This window comes from Oryzias latipes, chromosome 1 (assembly GCF_002234675.1).
Source record: "Oryzias latipes chromosome 1, ASM223467v1".
Taxonomy (NCBI): Eukaryota; Metazoa; Chordata; class Actinopteri; order Beloniformes; family Adrianichthyidae; genus Oryzias; species Oryzias latipes.
In genome coordinates this window covers 8,170,189-8,188,742 of record NC_019859.2, presented here as the reverse complement: position 1 = coordinate 8,188,742, position 18,554 = coordinate 8,170,189, and the positions used below count along the sequence as shown (strand labels likewise).

The 18,554-nt window shown below is 39.7% G+C and overlaps 1 protein-coding gene across 5 annotated transcripts in view; it reads left to right on the top strand.

Annotated features, from left to right (window-relative positions):
• Positions 1 to 18,554, top strand: part of LOC101171973 (regulating synaptic membrane exocytosis protein 1) — an 80,319-nt gene that overhangs the window by 40,713 nt on the left and 21,052 nt on the right. For all 5 annotated transcript variants that reach the window (XM_023955060.1, XM_023955083.1, XM_023955069.1 and 2 more), the window contains 16 exons: positions 24 to 889; positions 6,471 to 6,511; positions 7,296 to 7,406; positions 7,531 to 7,630; positions 8,210 to 8,333; positions 8,431 to 8,487; positions 8,722 to 8,768; positions 8,861 to 8,976; positions 9,072 to 9,202; positions 9,927 to 10,098; positions 11,541 to 11,694; positions 11,853 to 11,909; positions 14,568 to 14,721; positions 15,974 to 16,084; positions 16,342 to 16,404; positions 16,686 to 16,763. In XM_023955060.1, the coding sequence (XP_023810828.1) occupies positions 24 to 889; positions 6,471 to 6,511; positions 7,296 to 7,406; positions 7,531 to 7,630; positions 8,210 to 8,333; positions 8,431 to 8,487; positions 8,722 to 8,768; positions 8,861 to 8,976; positions 9,072 to 9,202; positions 9,927 to 10,098; positions 11,541 to 11,694; positions 11,853 to 11,909; positions 14,568 to 14,721; positions 15,974 to 16,084; positions 16,342 to 16,404; positions 16,686 to 16,763 (2,382 nt within the window). The remainder of the gene's footprint in view (positions 1 to 23; positions 890 to 6,470; positions 6,512 to 7,295; positions 7,407 to 7,530; positions 7,631 to 8,209; positions 8,334 to 8,430; positions 8,488 to 8,721; positions 8,769 to 8,860; positions 8,977 to 9,071; positions 9,203 to 9,926; positions 10,099 to 11,540; positions 11,695 to 11,852; positions 11,910 to 14,567; positions 14,722 to 15,973; positions 16,085 to 16,341; positions 16,405 to 16,685; positions 16,764 to 18,554) is intronic.

Sequence of the window (18,554 nt, the reverse complement as noted above, 5' to 3'; positions counted from 1 at the left end):
GAGTTTCTGCTCTTCCTTTGCAGGAAAAGGCCAGTGTCCCTTCATGAACAGAATGGAAGGGGGGCATCGGGCCGCGGCAGTGGCCGGAGACCTGCTGCAAAGCTACAGTCTCAGTCATCCCTGGATGAGCGTATCGTTTCTGGAGAAAGAGGAGAAACCAGGCTGGGAAATGAACGTCGGCTGGAGAAGATCCACTCCCAAGACTACGAGGACGGAGACGAGACGCATCAAAGGCGCCCGGACAACAAGGAGCAGAGGGAGAGGCAGCGGCTTGAGGAGGAGTACCAGAATCGTTACCGAAGTGACCCCAACCTGGCCAGATACCCGGTCAAACCCCAGAAGGAGGAGCAGGAGATGCGCATGCATGCCAAGGTGTCCAAAGTAAGGCACGAACGTCGACACAGTGACCTCGCAATCAACGAGGTTGGGCTTGGGCCAGGTGAAGGCGGGGGAGTTACGGGAGGTCAGGTGCCTGAAAACCGTCTTGTCAGAAGGGCTGGAAGGCGGGAAGGAGAGCGCAAAGCCCTCCTGGATAACCACCAGGCTTACCCTACGGATAGGACCGTGGGGGTGGGAGTTGGGGGACCACCTGCAGGAGTTGGAGTACGATCTGGACCCCAGTCAGGGGGGCCCGCCCCAAACAACAACCGCAGAGAGCCTGGTACCACACGGACACCGAAGGACAAAGAAGGGGCAGACCTTGTCAGGAAGGACTCCCAAAGCTCGGATCAGTCGGAATCTTTGCGGCCGCCCCCTTCGCGGTCCTACAAGAGCAAGCGCGGAATCAACAAGAGACAGATGTCCATCAGCAGCTCAGAGGAGGAGGGCGGCTCCACGCCCGAGTACACAAGCTGTGAGGACGTGGACATGGAAAGCGTCAGCGAGAAAGGTCAGTCACACAGATGTGCTCACGCCAATGGCTTACTAAGTTAAATCTCTGAACTTGTGTTCACTGTTTGCTGTCGTCCTCATTGCTCCGTCTTGTTAAAACTTGCTAATGATCTGCGGCAGCTTACGGCTACATCTTCCTTTGGTTTCCATGAAGAAATGAAAACAAACCTTTACCCCCAAGTTTGTATTTCTTACTTCATGGTTTTCACTGCTGACTTTAGCCTTTAGCCTGAGCTGTTGAAACTCAGCAAATACCCAGCGGGTTGAAAGAGGCAAATGAAGAAGTGTTGCTGGTTCAGCCTCCCTGACTGCTGTGAGGATGCAGCTGCACAGCATGCAGTGAGCATGTACACCTCTATGGATAAACCTCGCTTCTCTCAGGACGGCTCTCATTTATTTGGAGAGTCCCTGTGATTTAGGCCAACAGATTTGTAGAATTAGGTCAGCGGCTTGCCGGCTAATGCTTTGCGAGCAGCAGTCAGGCATCTGAAATCAAGCCACGGCGTGCAGAGAGGATGGCGGATTCCTGGAGCTAGTTGTGCTGTTTCTGCTCTTTGCTGCTCTGTAGTGTCCAAGTGCAAGGGGGCCAGAGATAGAATTTGCTAGCTTCACCGGCGGTGACAAAAAAATAAAAGTTTTGTTTCAGGTATTTTAATCCAGATTAATCTGAGGGACTTTCAATGAGTATCTGAGTAGGATTGGGATTATTAGCCGTTTTAAACAACCCATAACTAGCAGTTCCTCAAATCTAATCAGTGGCATGATCCTCTTGTTTTTTCAAAAGCTGGATTCTGGGATGTGTTGCGCTTCAGTTAGTTTTAGCTAAATAAATGGAATTCATCATGTCTGGACATGTGGACATGGGGTTTCTTTAGATGATATTTGGTTTTATAAAAGAAGACACTTGAAACTATCAGAGCTTTTTCAAACAGGCCCTTTGACTTGGATTGTGGCAATGTAGGAACAGTTTTGTTTTTTTAAAAACATGTTCTAAAAAAAACAACAGCGGGTTAAGAACTAAACAATTCATTCTGAAAAGAAAAGCAGCTAAAAGCCTGAAGAAAGTTAAATTTAGGTCAGTAAAAGACTTTTAGCTTGGTTTGACCCAATGAAGAGGAGCAGCAAACGTCCACGGTCCCCGCATTCCGGCTAATATAATGTTCAATGGAACTGGTTTACCCATTTATCACAGCAGGATCATTTTTGTCACATTTACAAGCAAATTGTGAATAACAGTCAGCGGGCAAAAAGGCTGTTTTGTGGCAAATAAGTTTGGACAAAAACATTTATTTGATTTTACAAAATGCTCTAATTTCAGCCTGGAAATTTGTATTGTATTTTCAATAAACAGAAACATAACTTTAGTCATTTTTCAAAAGGAGCCAAACTTCATTATCTTCAGGAGATTTTGGAGGAAGGTCGAGAGTAAAAAAACAAAGGAACCAATTTTTTTCCTAAACTTTCAGCTAATGAATCGTCAAATCGTTATTTGAATACAGCTGAAAACGCTTCTCGTAACGTGGCAGATGGTGCTGTGACGTCATCCTAAAAGCTACCTTGTAGTTCCTTGACAGAATTCTCTTAAAATAATGCCATAAAACCACAACGATGACACACAGCAACTCACTGAAATGTGGTTGGATGAAGCAGACTTATTAAAACAAATTTGAACTACAAATTGCTTCTCACTGTTTTCTCAACAGTCTATAAGTCATAAACTCTTATCAGTGTACCTTCATAGACGTCTTCTTGCCAGTAACCGCCCTGTATCAAGACTCCACCGAACCAAAAAAATTAGTAAAAAGGGTTGGGCCTGACGTTGATACAGACGTTCAGAATTGGTGAGCGAAATATAAAGTTTGAATGAACTAAGCCAACCAGGACTGCAAATGCAGGACTTCCATAACTCCCGTCTCTAGTTGCTTTGCCATGCCCTCGTAATTCCTGACCAATGAATAAAGAGATTTTTATTTATGTGTTCTTGTATACAAGCTTTGGTTTGAATCAGGAAAGGCCGCTTGATGACAGTCTGAATATAGACCCAAACGCAAGGTTCAGAGCTCCATCCGGAACAAGTTATATGGACCGGGTCCGGACCAAACGGTTTTCCCAGTCTGAAAACAAGCCCAGCTGTTAGACTCTGATTGAGCTCTAAAAAAGTGTTTGTGTGTAGTTTTTTGCTGGTAATAAGCATTAAAATTAAACAATGTTAAAGGGCCATAATTTGGTTTTCCGGTTAGAGCGCATCAAAGCCTGAGGGGAAGCGGCTTCAGACGGGCGGAAAATCGAGGAGCTGTAAACAGTAATAGCTGACATAAGGCTGAATTTCATTTAGTGAGCCTTGGAATTTTAAGCCAGTAAATGATCTGAATCAAATCTATTGATCTCTTTTAGGTGCTTCAAATGGCTTTATTAGTTTTGTAAATCAGGGAGCTCATATTTCCCCCAGCTGCAGGAACTGTTTGCACATTTGGCAGGAATTTAATACCAGATAAAAGCTCGGTCTGTTTTAGTTTCTGAATGCAAGCCTATTATCGCACTAACATGCCTGACTAACACATTTGAAACTGATTTGACAGGTAAACTGTTATTAAATACTGCAGATTTATATTTTCTTTAGCATTTAAAAAAACTTTATTCCTCCTGGGTTTTTCTTTTTAATCATGTGGGAGAAACTCTGTTTTAGAGGCTGAATGGCAGCGTCATCACAGAGTAATGAGATTACTCTCCAAATGGAATGGGAAAAGGTAGTGTGTAAATGGAATGCAGTGGATTCTATATTATCCTTTTCTTGGTACGACTTCTATTTGTCTGAATGAATTCAACATGTAAAAATAAATGTAACACAAATTCAGAAAAGTACCACCAAAGAGGGAAAGCTGAAACAGATCAGGCCAGAAAAATCTTTTCACGGTGAGCTGGACTGGCAGTCAGTGATTAGAAAAGTCAAGAAGGATGTCTCTCCTCCTCATCATCACTTCTCCTCTTTGCTGCCATTAAACAGAAGATAATGAACCCCACCAGCAAGGAAAACCAATTATTACTAAATTCAAATACCACAAATAACTCTTTTTGGGGCTTGTATAATATTTTTTGTTGTTATACTTCAATTTTTGGATCTCCTTCTGTTTTTAATTGAGTGAATGTGTCTATTGCCATGTTGAGAGACAAATTTCTGTTCCACTGAACAGACATTAAAGTAGTCTATTTGAAGCAACTATAAAACAACTGCATCCAGCTCTCCTTAGTCTCCGGGTAAAGGTCACAAAAATGACTAAAAAGATAGTGAGTCATTTTAACAACAATTTGATTCATATTTGTGGTTGCGGATTTGATTCATAGTCGATTTTGGTTTATTGTGAACAATTCGATTCTCTGTCCTAATATTGATCCAGGACATCTTTAGAAAATTAAAATTCAACCAGAGTGACTCAAGCTGATTTCAGACTGGACATATTTTGTTTGCTTAATTTGTTTTCCCCGATAATCCGGAACAAATTTACATTCAATTGGACCCTGGTCCGGAACCAGGAACCGCTCTCAGACCCATCTTTCGAGGTGGTCTCGGTTCTTTTCAAATCGGACTGAGCTCTGGTTTGCTCTGAGGTTTTCTCAGTCTAAATAGGCTCAAAGTCCAACTCCGATTACCTTTTGATTTATTGTCAAAAGTTTTCCCAGTGGTCTTTTAATTATGATTAAGCTGTTAAAGCCAAAATAATGATAAAAAAAGTCATTTTCTAGGACATAGTTTCTGCAGAGCGGCAGGGTTTCATTGGAAGCTCACCTCTGAGTTGTAGGCGGGACTGTTGGCTTGTAGTTAGCCTGCCCCACTTCCCATCATCCATCTGTTACACGCTCTCCAGCTATCTTACAGCCCCCACACCCTTAACCTAACATTAGCAGTGCGCCAACAATGGCAGCATCCCTTTTTAAAACAGTTTTCATCAGCATGGATTTGTCTCTCTCGTGGGGTAAAACGGCACAGCAAAAGATAAATTTTCACATCAGAAAATCCGAAAAGTCTCAATTTTCCCAATATGCTGAGACTGGAAAATAGGAAAACAAAAGAAAGATTTACTTCTATTCACTTCAATGTTTACATTGTCAGTGGTCAAATAAAGTTTATGGTGAAAATCTGGAACATTTAGGATAATGTCAAACTGTTTTAAAAAGTGTTAGCCTCTATAGTTTCTAATTCTACACTATAAGTATCAGTACTAAAGAGAACATATTGATGGTGGAAGGGCTGCAGGAATGATCAGGACCTCTATCTATCAGAGATTCTATTAAAGATAACATTGAATTGTTTGGGGGGGTAATATTTGAGAGATGAGCTCATAATTTTTGCTATGGCTGGGGTTTGTGTTTGTGCAGTCACTTGTAAAAAGGCGAAGGGAAAAGGAGTCATTCAAAATAAAAGGAACTGTTTGGCCATAAAGCAAAAAGACACGGGCCAAGCAATGATATCTGACATCGGTCCATTTTGGGGGATACTGTACTTTAAGGCTCAGTTGTATTGGTGGAAAAAATTAAACTAATGTAAAAATAGAATAAAATCATAAAAGTCTGTAAACATACGTATGCCTCTCAGATAAGCACAGAAGTGAAATATTTTTATTGCTTCAGCTTTTTGCTTTCACATCTTGTGTTTTTTTTTTAAATCTACATATTGGACAAAGATGCAATAAGGTCAGACTTATACACCTTTTGTCATATAATCCAATTTTTGTTCATAATCGTTCCATTTTCCATTTAGTTGACCACTCTCTGCATGTCCATGTTCATTTTCCTCCAAACTGGAGCTACTCATAGGAGTTAAATATCCGTCCTGTTGGCTTCATTTGATGAAATACTGACCATGAATCAGGGACTTTTTTCTCAGTCCAACCATCTGTCAGTGGAAACGACTGCTGGGATCCATTGATAGATCCACAGTCGGGGTTGCTTGACTAGCAATGAAGATTTTTAACCAGATTCCATTCAGTTTTCTGATTTTATGGTCTTGTAATGCCTTCCATTTATTTTACTTTTTTTAAAGTACCCTTATTTCTTTGCTTAAAAGGGATCCCAGCTATGTGCTTGGGTTTTTTGTTACAGTAAAAGACAGTTTTTCATTTAAGAGCAACATTGTAGTGTGATTGGAATTCATGAAAAACATGTCTGAAAACTGTAGTAGTTGATTATTATGGTCGGTATTCCTTCAAAGTAAAATGAGCTAACTATGCTGTCAATAAAATATCAGTAATTGTGGCTATGCATTAGGCACCATCGGTAGTGTCAACCGATAAAATACTAATCAGACATTATAAAAAAAATTAAACTACAAAAATACACATTTATATTGTAAAATGGTCAAATATAAAGATAAAAATCTGTGTTTTGGGGTTTTAGTTGTTGTTTTTCTCTATTTTTATTAATTTCCTATTGTTTTCTTTTTATATTGGGTGTTTTTGGTGTCCCTTATTTTGAGGTCTCTAATTTTAGATCTCAAAGACCTATTTAAATTATCTAAAGACACAGCAGAAAGTCTGAATGTCACAAAGAATAAACGGTCATCTGTTTTATTTTATCCCTGACAGGTGACTGGGACTGTCATCCTCTAGATCCTACAGCGTGGCACGTAAGTCTGCAGAAAACATCCAGAAGCTTCTCACATGAAATCTGCAATGATTTAAGAGAAATTCCCTGCTAGACACATTAAAACTTTAAAACAAAAGCTTTCTTCAGCTCTCCTTTCTTCTATTTTCACATCTGTCCTACACATTGTTAAGCTAATCACTGACTATATTTTAAAAAAATCCCAGTAATATAGTGATTAATCCTTGGTATATAGTTGCTATATATTTGATTTGGTAAGTCCATTAGTTTGTCATCTTGCAGCCACTGGATTTTCCTAAACTTTCTTTACTTTCTTTTTTAGTTCTTGTTTTATTTTTAGCTGATAGCATTTTTTAAAATTTGCCAATAGAGAAGAAATGAATTAATTTGTACTCTAAAAGCAGATTTTTCTAATATTCGCTATAATAGTATATAATATATTTGCTATAGGCGCTTTGATTTTCATGGGACTTGGAAGGGAATGAACACTTGTTATTAGAAAACTTTTAATAACAAGTGTTTTACTAAATATGGTGAGGTTTTTCATTATACATTACTTTTGAACTTCTATTCAACATTTTTTGTAAAATGTTTTTCCAGTATTTCATAGAATAGAATAAAATATAATAGAATAGAATGTTTTATTGTCATCATACAGGAGCATGACAAAACTAAAGAAAATTAAAATAACGTTTTTCCTCTTAAAATGTGAGCGTGTAACGGTACAAAGCCGCTGTATTTCTGTACAGCTAAACACAATCAAAAACAGGCCCTTTTCTTGTTTTTAATGTTTGCTGTCCCTGCAGCATCCAGTTTCGTGGCAGCCGTCCAAAGAGGGCGACCACCTCATTGGACACATCACATTAAGCAAGAGGTCAGCCATGCCACGAGAGGCCGGCTCTCTCCTGGGTCTGAAAGTAAGCAGGTCTTCCAGAGGAAGATTCATTCCTCATGAAACTCCATGTCTAAATCTTCAGTAAAACAAGTTCATGTTTCTCAGTGTTGTCCTCATTTGTTTCTCTGCTTAAACTTTGCGTACAGGTGGTGGGGGGGAAGATGACGCATTCAGGAAGACTTGGGGCCTTCATCACCAAAGTAAAAAAAGGCAGCCTGGCAGATGTAGTGGGACATCTGCGTGCAGGTACATAACTGTAAAAAATAAAATAAAAAATGTAAATCTATGCATACTTAACGGATAATATAGATTACCACTTTACTTTTTACATAAAACAATACATTTAGTTTTTCCTTAATGTTCCGTCAACATTTTTTAAGATGGTAGAGCGCTTGGTGAGTCGGTAGAGTGAAAAAGTCTGTGCACATTACATGACATCACAAAAAACATTTGTTTTACTCATGTCCTATTGTTATGTGCTTTTTGCCCAGTAGCCTTTTTATATAAAATCAATGTTCTCACGTGTTTCAATCTGATTTAAAAATATTTTCTTCAACACTATGCCAATGTTTAGTTTGAATATTTAACCCCTTTATGTCAGACTTCGCTAATTTGCAACGTACCATATAATCCAGGACTCCACTTAACCTTGAATGGCAAAAACATTAAAGAGTATTAATTAGTATAGTTGAAAATAAATTCAGACATGAAAAGGTTTTGGAAGCAGATCCTTGTTGCCCTGATCAGTACAAGCTCTGGATCAAGTCATCCATTTACATTTTGGCTGAACTTCATCCTGAGCATCTTTACCCACCTTGTTATCAGGTGACGAGGTCCTGCAGTGGAACGGGAAATCCCTCCCAGGAGCCACCAAGAAAGAAGTGTACAACATCATTCTGGAGTCCAAGGCCGAGCCTCAGGTGGAGATTGTGGTTTCCAGACCAATTGGGTAAGATTGATGCTTTCAGGACAACATTTCTCCCACTTTGCATTAAAACTGATTATATTCTGACACTTTTGACATCTCTCCTTCCTTTATCTAAAAGCTCAGTCAACCACATTATGTCCAAAAACGTCTTGAGAAAAGTTTATAGAGCGTATCAGTAAGTAGATTTGTTCAGTGGAGCCTGTCTCCCATCAGTTGTCCCTAAAATCTATATGATCGAAGAAAAGAATCCCTTTTTTCTCCAGCTCCTTTCCTCTGCAACCCAATGTGTTACCCCGGTTTTTTTATCCATCCAACTTTTTCCAACTGTTATCCGAAAGGATTAGTGTCTAAATTTAAAATCCATCAAGAGCAATAATCCTGAGCAAAATGTGTTGAATGCTTTCTACAGAGACATCCCAAGAATCCCAGGGTCCCCCCACCCTCCTCTAGAATCCAGTAAGTGTCAAAATAACTGGATCTCCTTTGAACTTGCTTTAAAATGTCCTTTTTGGAACAGTAGAAGAACAAGTCTGCTCCTCACATCTCAGCAGGTTCCAGTTCGTTTGAGTCACAGAAGATGGACCGGCCTTCTATATCAGTGATGTCCCCTACCAGCCCGGGTACACTTCGAGACCTTCCTCTGGTGCTGCCTGGACAGCTCTCTGTGAGTGTCTGAACTTCATTGATGTTGGTTTTAGTTCACCTTCTGGGCCAGATCTCTTTGGACACTGAGTCCTGCTGCCTTACAAATGGTTTCAGGTGAAGCTGTGGTACGATAAGGTCGGCCATCAGCTGATCGTCAACGTTCTTCAAGCCAAAGATCTGCCCCCTCGACCTGACGGTCGACCTCGGAATCCATACGTCAAAATGTACTTCCTACCTGATAGGAGGTGAGATCCATCTTTACCAAGTATTGTATTCTCCGCGCTATTAAATCCTTCATCATTTTTAAATTATAGCTTTTATAGTGTGCGATTTTGAATAGTACAGGGCGATCTGTCGTCCGTCTGTTTTAAAAAAAAAAAGGTTTTCATATAACTTCTTACAAGGTTACGCGTTAGTGTAGTCATAGTAAAGTTTGTCTTAATGGTATCAGCCTGTTTACTTACATGTTGTGAAGAAGGTTGGGAGGTACAGGTATTGAACATGCTAACGTGGCTAACATGTAGCGTGTCACAAACAAGTTGTCGAGTTACTGTAAACGCAGGTAACCCTTGTGCTATCCTAGGCACTTTAACATTGGGAGTTGGGTCATCTGGACCCACTAGACGGTGCTTTTAACCTTTTTTCTTCAATGTTTTGTGATCTTCACTGGTGTCCATGGATTACATGAAATCTTTCCACCTTTATCCACCTTTGTCATGGTAGGGAGAACACGTCAATGTAAGGGTGGGGTCATCTAAGATAGCACATAAAGTCTGACTGATGCGCTTATCTGCGACTCTTTTGTCTTGCTTATCGTGTCTTAGAGTTTGGTGCGCATAAGACAGGTATATGACAAAAGCTTGAAAATTGACTATTCATCAACGGTGTGCCTTATAATGGATGTGTATAGTGCAGAACTACAAAATATGACTGATTTTAACTATGTTTTTCTCACTTAACATCCTCCAGCGATAAGAGCAAACGACGGACCAAAACAGTGAAGAAAAGTGCTGAACCCAAGTGGAACCAGACCTTCATCTATTCCCACGTTCACCGACGAGACTTCAGAGAGCATATGTTGGAGATTACAGTCTGGGATCAGCCCCGGATCCAAGAGGAGGAGAGTGAATTCCTAGGAGAGGTGGGTTCCACAGCAGGATCTAAAACTGAAAAATATTCTATTAATCTTTGAGGAACAAATTGGAAAACAGAATGAATGAATTGGGCTAATATTCTCATGGGACAATCTGCGTTTTTTAACATTAGAAACTCAGAAAGTGCAGCTTCTGTTTGATATTTCAGTCAGAAAACATCTGAAGCACACAATATTTAATTTTTGCAGATGGTGAATAAATAAACACTGAACAAAACCACAGAAACTGTCACACCAGAACTAGTGTTGCATTTTTATTTAGTTAGGTTTATTTATTCTACCTCATAGGACTTTCTTTTTATTTTTTATCCTCTCATGTCTTTCTCCTTTACACTTTTTTAGATCTTTCTAGTTTGCACGAGAGTACAAGACACCGAAGCCAAATTCCTTGTACATGCGCTGTACTTGGCCAATAAAGCTGATTCTTTTCCTGAAATAACTATTTTAGAAAAGATTTTTTCACTAGTTTAATGAAAATATGAAATTCATTGTTTAATATTTTATGAGCTGCCTATCGTCCATCTCCTTGCCTTTGGTAGTTAAAGTTGTTTATTCGATAAAGGCAATAGTGTAATAATTTGGGGTGTAACAAGTCATTTTAACAAGGATTCGATTCACATCTTAATTTATGTTTGCTGATACGATTCGTAGTCGATATTGGTTCATCTTAAACGATCCGATTCTCTGATCTAAAATCGTCCCAGAACAGAAACTTCAACCAGTGTGACTCGGAGATAAATACCTTGGTACTGAACAGTGCAGGTGAAGTTTTCCAGATTCTTTGTATTTTTTTTTTACAAGATAGTGAAGTGTAAATAAAGATATGTACAAACAAACAAGTAAACAAAAATGACTGACAGATCCTTTCACATTTTAGTTTTCCTAAAATGTGTTCAGCCCACATCCGAATGATATGAAGGGAACATTATTAAAACATTCCACCGCACATGTCTTTGTTAAATTCAAAGTGTTTCCACACATTAGACTGGAATGATGGCTGAATGTTTGAATATTTCCTGAGATTAAACCAGATGAGGGTTGCACAGTGGTGCAGTGGTTAGAGCTCTCATCTGACAGCAAGAAGGCTCAAATCTTGACTGGGCTTTTTCTGTGTGGTGTTTACATGTTCTTTCTGTGCATGTGTGGGTTTTCTCTAGGTACCCCGTTTCCTCCCACAGTCCAAAAACCTGCCGGGTCAATGCTAGGTTAACATAGGTTAGTTGGTGACCTTAACCTGCCCCTATGTGTGTATGTGAGTGTGTGGTCCTGGAAACCAAAAAGGGATTCTGAAGATAGATGGATAACCAGATGTTGATTTAAAAAAAAAACTTTAAAAAGCTGTATTCTGATTTGTTTTCTACTTGTAACTAAAACAGGCAGCAGGATAGAGGCGTTTTCTCACGCACCCGCTTGCTTCTCTGTGCCATCAGATCCTGATTGAGCTGGAAACGGCCTTGTTAGACGACACCTCCCACTGGTACAAACTCCAGACGCACGACGTGTCCTCCATACCCCTACCCCAGCCCTCTCCGTACCTCCCTCGTCGCCACGTCCACGGAGACAGCCCCAGCAAGAAGCTCCAGAGTACGTCTGCCCTCGCCGTGTGGCGGCCTCTGAATCTGCAGCCTGTTTGCTAACCTCTCCTGTACTGAGCTTCTCCTCAGTGTCTCTCTGTGGGAGACGGATGGACACAAGGCCTCCACCTGTTTTTATATGTGTGTTACCTTTGTGTGTGTGCGCAGGGTCTCATCGCATCAGTGATACAGAGTTTGATGATGGTTTGCTAGTTGGGACTGAAGGTGGGTGGGGGCCATGGTTGTTTTGCACCGTAGAAGCTTGTCGGCATCTGACACCAAGTGAGGAGCTTCTGTTTCCCTGAAACCTCCAAAACTCCATCCATTTTCACAGATTTCAAATTGACAGCCTCCTCCAGCTCCGCTGAGGCTGAAGGGAACAGCTTCTCCTCTGCTGGACTGTAGAAACACAGAAGCGTGCATGTTAGACCGTAGAGCTTGAGTTTTTCACTGCTTCTCTCCTGCATGCTTGTACTTTGCTGCTGCCTCCACTGGAGTCACCGAACATGAGCAGAAGAGGATAGTTGTGTGCGTGCTGACCAGCAGAGTGACGACTGCAGCTTTGCTGTTCGGCTGTTTCTGCTTTGGCTTCCGTTTGCGGGCAGTCTAACCTTCAAGGAGCCGAATGGAAAACCTTTACATGCGACCAAAAAGCAGTTTTATTTGTCGGTCACTATTCTGATACAAAATGTCTGACCTTAGCTGGATGACGTAGAACAGGGCTCTGCAACCTTTAACACTAAAAGAGCTCACTGTTTGGAAAAATACACTTGTTATTGTGAACATTTATAAAATGTAACTTCTAAATAAGTATTTTATTTGTTATTTTTAATTATTATATATACATAATACATATATGTATACATATACATGTTAACTTTTAGTTTTGACAGCAGTAGATACAAATTTCTTTCAAAATAAAAGACGCCGTATTAAATAAAGTAAGATTGTGATCAGAATATATGCTTTAAGCTCATTCTGATGCAGAGTAGTGTTAAACCCTTTACCATCATTTTCCTCAGTTATCTGACATGTTAAAATACATAAATAACAAAACTTTATTAACTAAAGCAAAATGTCTAAAACTACAAAACCAAATGTTTATTCAAAGCCATTTTTTTCAAAGCTAAAAAGCCACAATGGAGCCACGTGTTGCAGACCCCTGTCGAAGAACATAAACATGGCAATTCTATCTGAGCTACTGACTTTATTCAGAATCCATTTAGACCCACGAGTGTGAGTGGAATCTTTGGTTTGCTTCGAAAACAGACATAAAAATAGTTTTGATTGGTTTTTCCACACTGAAAAACAGGCCCCTTAAAAATCACTCAAACGTTCTTACCCCATTGGCAAATTTCTTTAAATGAGCAAAAGAAATCTGCCAATGGGGTAAGAAAAACGGTCTGATCAAGAATTCTTTTTTAAGCAAAAAGACATGTTCTGTTAAAATTAAGATTATTTTGCTATTGAAAAATGTTTTTGATGATATTTCTCTTGCAAGACAGAAAATAGTATAATGTTTTGGGGGGGGGGGGAGTGTCTTTTTACATTCTTAAGATTCAGGTTTTGCAGTGCATTTATCAAAAATTGTTTATAAAATAAAAGAGACATTATACAAAGTGGCAGATTTTGTAAAAATGATGGCTACAAAAAAACATGTTTGAAGGTGAAATTGAATAAAACAAAGCAAAGTGGTAAAAACCTTTTTAATTTCCATCATCCAAACCTCAGGTGAACCTTACATCTAATACACCAACCAGTGTGGAATGAAACCAGCATTTAATAAGATACATGATAACAAAACAAACAATTTAGGAGACAGTTGACATGTTTACACTCTTACCAGAGTGTAAGTTAGGTTCATACTTATACTGGTAACAGAAATAGTGGTCACATGTAAATGATAAATAATAAAAATAGTTGTAAAATAAAAAACCAACAAAAACATTTTTTAAATTTAGTTTTTTCCCTCCCTCCCCCTCCTTAACGTGACAATTTAAGTAACTGCTTGTAGCGTTTCAAAGTAATTTTTTAAGGATTCCATCGTTTATAAAAGCGTTTTTTTTTAATGATATTTTTATGTTTTCCAATTTGAAAAAAGACATTGTGTCGAAGAGCCAGGACATCGGGGATGGTAGAGTGGGCCTCTTCCAGAGTAGCAATATCTGTCGTTGTGCAATAAGCGAGGTGAATGAAATTAATATTATTTTACCTGACTGACGTCTTTACTTTGGGGTTGGGAATAACCAATATTCCTTTGTGGGCACAGCGCCTCCTTCATCTTTTTTTTCTACGGTTCTTTAACCAACATAGAAGTAAATCACGTTTGCTTCCTAATATTGTCACAAGTAACAAAATCATGACACATAAAACGTTACATCACACCTTTTCACACAAAACATAAACCAACATAATATTTTTTACATTCGTGTCACATTACTAGTAAATTCAAGGTAAAATGACTTTTTTAATTCTCAAGAGTAATCTGTAACAACTCTTTTTCTAAACTTCCTGAGTTAAAATTTTAGTACGAACATAAATGAAATTATAATTTGCAGATGCTTCACAGAAGAAGGCGCTTATAAAACTGTTCTCTTGTAATTATGTTTACCTCATTTTAACGGGTCAAATCAAACATTTTTCCTCATCAAAAATGACCAACAAAACATCAATAACTTTCACTTCTTTTTCAAACTGCAGCTTTTGCTGTTGTAGCTTTGACCTCCGTTGCAGAGACATTGCAGAAACAGCTGGCAGGTCGTTTGGTGTAAAACATCCAGAGTTGATGTTTCAACAGCCACAAACTGGGCAGCCTCTCTAGTGTGACCGAGCGATGCAGAGTCTCCGCCACAGGTGATGACTGTCATGTGTGCACGTGGACAGGTGCAGAGCGGCACTCCCGGGATCGAGAGCGGAGCAGCACGTTGGCTGTGCCGGAGCAGCAGCGGCCCGCCCAGCACCGCTCCCGCTCAGTGTCTCCTCACAGAGAAGACTCCTGCAGGGCTCGGTCTCGGCCCGCCCACGTACCGATGCAGAGGTGAGCCTCCGCTTCCGGATTCAGCCGATTAATGGAAGAAAACGCCGTCCACTAATCTGACCAGATTGTTTATTGTTGTTTTGTAAACTGTTTAATGTTTTCCCAACACTTTTGTAGTGATGTAACAATTGACTGTGTATGAGAACTGGACTGAGTGACCCCTCTCCCCTCGTGTTCCAAACAGGAAGTATCTGCCGGCTTCAGGGGGCCAAAATTCCATAGACTTCTATAGAGAAATAAACAGCTATTACTCAGTCATTCTAATTGTCAGGATAACCATTCTTGCTCTCATAGCCTTTTTCTAACATGTTCTGGCTAATCCCTTTTTTTTTCATTATATATTTTCTGTAGTGCATGTTATTCAAGTAATAAACTGGCCAACCAGATGCCTCAATTAAAGTATGTGGTGCCCCTATGTCCAATATTCAAAATGTTTGATTGACAGATTTTGTGTTGCCCACTTTCAGTGGTAGGGATGTGGAACGTCACTCCTGATTGGAACGAGTGTTTCTCATAGAAATGTTGACTCAGACCAATCACTGCTCAATAACGATTCCTGGTTCCAACATAGCGATGTCGGCACCGTGAAAACATGGCGACTGACATAACTTCATTGGCTGGAGCCGAAAGAAAGGCATTATGGCTGACATTACACACACTCGGTCCAGTTCTCAAATACGGTCAATGAATGCAACATCACATCAAAATTAAATCCAACACAAGTAGTCATCCTCTCCGTTCACATTTGCGTCCACTAAAACAGCTAAAAACCTTCCTCTATTACTTTAGGTGTGCCTCAGGGCTCCCACCTGGAGTTCTCCTCTTTTAACATATTTCTTCTCCTTGGTAATATTTTGTGAACAAATAAATAAGACAAACATTTATTGCCTACACCTCACTGCTTTACAAAAAAATACACATGACAAAATTGTTGTTTGTTTCTGATGTTATAAAATCCATCCACTTGGTCAACCTGATCGACATTCTTCCTCTTGTTGACTTTTTCTGCAGCATTACTTCTTTTTTTATGCTAACAACACACAACCTTGTCTGGCAAACCTTATTCCTCACTTCCATTATTCCTCATTACCATCTAACATCCTGGTTCACTATCGTGATATAACTGACCCCCCCCCGCGTTCTGAACCATTTCAACACAGACATAAAGCTGTTGTGTAAGTGTGTACTGAGACCTTTTTAGTGCACCTTTTTCTCATCTGGTTTGTGAAAGAAATGAAATGTATTTCATCAGGAGTTTGGATGAGATCCATCAGAACCGGCAGCACTCCCCCTCCTGCTACCACGAGCCGCAGCTGGAGCACCAACGCTCCGGAGACTCCGACTATGAATACTCAGAGGACAGGTAAGAGTTTCCCTTCAAAGGCTCACGCCTTGTCATGCTAATGATTACTTATATATGAGGAAAATCATGGGTGTGTGTTTAATTTAATGTAGGCAAACTAACCAAACTAATATCACTGGTGTGATGAAACCTTAAACCTCAGAACTAATTATTCCTGTTTTGTGTTGTCATTCATAAATTGGGTTTCCATCCCGTTCTGTTGTGTTTCCTCGCCTTTTTTTTTTGTTTTCATTCGTCCATGGTCACGGCAATGACAGCGAGGTCCAGGACACGCACAAGTCTATCAGGGGCGGGAGTGCTGAGTGCCTGCACACTAACAGGTAACCAGAACAGAGACGGATCCAGGGGAGCTTTATTGTGAAACTCTGGTTTCCATCCTCATTGCTTTCCGTCTTAACCGTTTTGTAGCAGAAGAAAAGTTTCGGTTAAATTGTTTTTTTTTTAGCTTTTTGGCGTCACAGCTGCAATATAAAACGCAAACTCTGATCGACATACGACGTCATTCTTGCATGCTGCCTTTTTCTTTCCGCCTGATCTCATTGAATTTCTTTCCACCTTTTCTTTTATCCTTCCTTCATTGTGCATGAACTCATCCAAACAGGAGTGTAGGTAGATACAGCAGCACACTCCCCCCCAAAATGCCCCTGTTAGTAAACAGTATCCATAAAGACATTTACAGGTAAGACCTTCAAACATTCCTTCCATCCGTGTGGCATTCCATATTTCTGCAGTTCTCAAGGAGTTGTTCTGTCTGTAGTCGTGCTGCTTTGTCTTTGCTTCGTTTTGCTGCCTTCAAGCTTTTGCTGTCCATCATTCAGATTGTCACAAGTAGTGAGAAAAAAGAGTGTGGGAGTTAAGGGAACCTGAGGGACATTTACAACAGTTTTCCTCCAACATATGAGAGAATTACACACAAACATAAAATTCCAACTAACAAAACCGACACATCAAAGTTTAACCTTTCAGATTTGAGTGCAGTTTGGTCCAATTCTATGGAAGCGATACTGTAGCATAATTAAAAATAAAACTTAATACCAGAAATGCTTTTTAATTTTCGAAATGAAGCTGCATTTCTTGACTCAAAATTAAAAAGAAAAAGCGATCCGCCAAACCACTTTTTCTTTTTCTTCTTCAACGCTGCTCATTCTGTCACTTAATTAAAATGATAAAGAAAAAAAATTTGACATTTCATTTTCAACAAGTTCTCTGGTAAATGTGTGGCGAAAGTCATTTAGAAATGTCTAATTTGACAATTAAAATGGATTAACAGAAATGCTTTTTCATTTTCAAAATGTAACTGCATCAAATGACTCAAAATTAAAATTAAAAATCAATACCTCAAAATGCTTTTTCATTTCCTATCTAAAAACTGCTTATTCTGTGTCATAATTAAAAAGAAAATGCAAAGAGGGGATTGCATTTTCATTTTAACATCCACCCTGCGAAAATGTCGCATATATCAATTCGACTTAGCATTTCCAGAAGGGAGGCGGGGCGGAGGAAAAAAGCAGGAAAAAAGCACTGACCGCACAGATTTAAAAACAAATATGAGCGAGCAGGCCCTCAATAATAATCATGACAGTAATAAAAGCACAATTAGAACATAGTCTCCTGCAGCTTCGCGCTAAGTGCGTGTTGGTCCAACCAGCAAATGGCAAAAGTTTAGCATGGCGAGATCTGCTAGAGCTGCTCATGGGGCTGTAGCTGTCTTCGAACAGCAAAGTCAGCGCGGAGCTGCAGGACACTACCTTCTAAATGTGCAGCAATGAGCAACTTGGATGTAAATATGTGGGAATGACATCAGCCTTTATTTTGTCTGGACACCACTGGAAACACAAATTCAAATGATGGTTTAGAGTTTCTCAGATCTGCAGCACTTCCACCTTCGGCGATCTGGAGCTTCGGATCGCAGGGCTTCGCGCTTTTGAGTCAAACAATGCAGCTTCATTTTGAAAAGGAAAAAGCGTTTCTGGTTTTGACTTTTATTTTTAATTATGCTACACAAATGCTTCCATACAAACCTTTTCTGCATTTTACATGTAAAAGGAAGCGACACATTTTCTGTTAAAATCACCCATTTGTGCCAATAAATCGTTCAACTGATTCAGAGCAGCTCTGTCTTTTGACGTTTACAGCAGAACCAAACCATTTGAGATGTCAAAGTCCTCAGGTTCAGTGGGAGAAATTGCAACAAAAATCCAACTGAAAAGCAATGTTTAAACCCAGCAAATGCAGCAGCTTCTCTCTCTACAAGTAAACTTGGAGGAAGACCAGAATCTCATCTTAAAAGATGAGAAATGTTGAGTAAATCTGCCAGTAACCTAGGCTTCTTTTGGCACTTTTGGCCACGCTGCAAAACTGGTAACTTGTATGGGGGTCAGATATGGTTCAAAAATGTAGGGCCTGGGATTAATCTGAGCAGTCAAATGTAGAAGAAATTTATCAAAAATGTCAAATACAAGGTGATAAA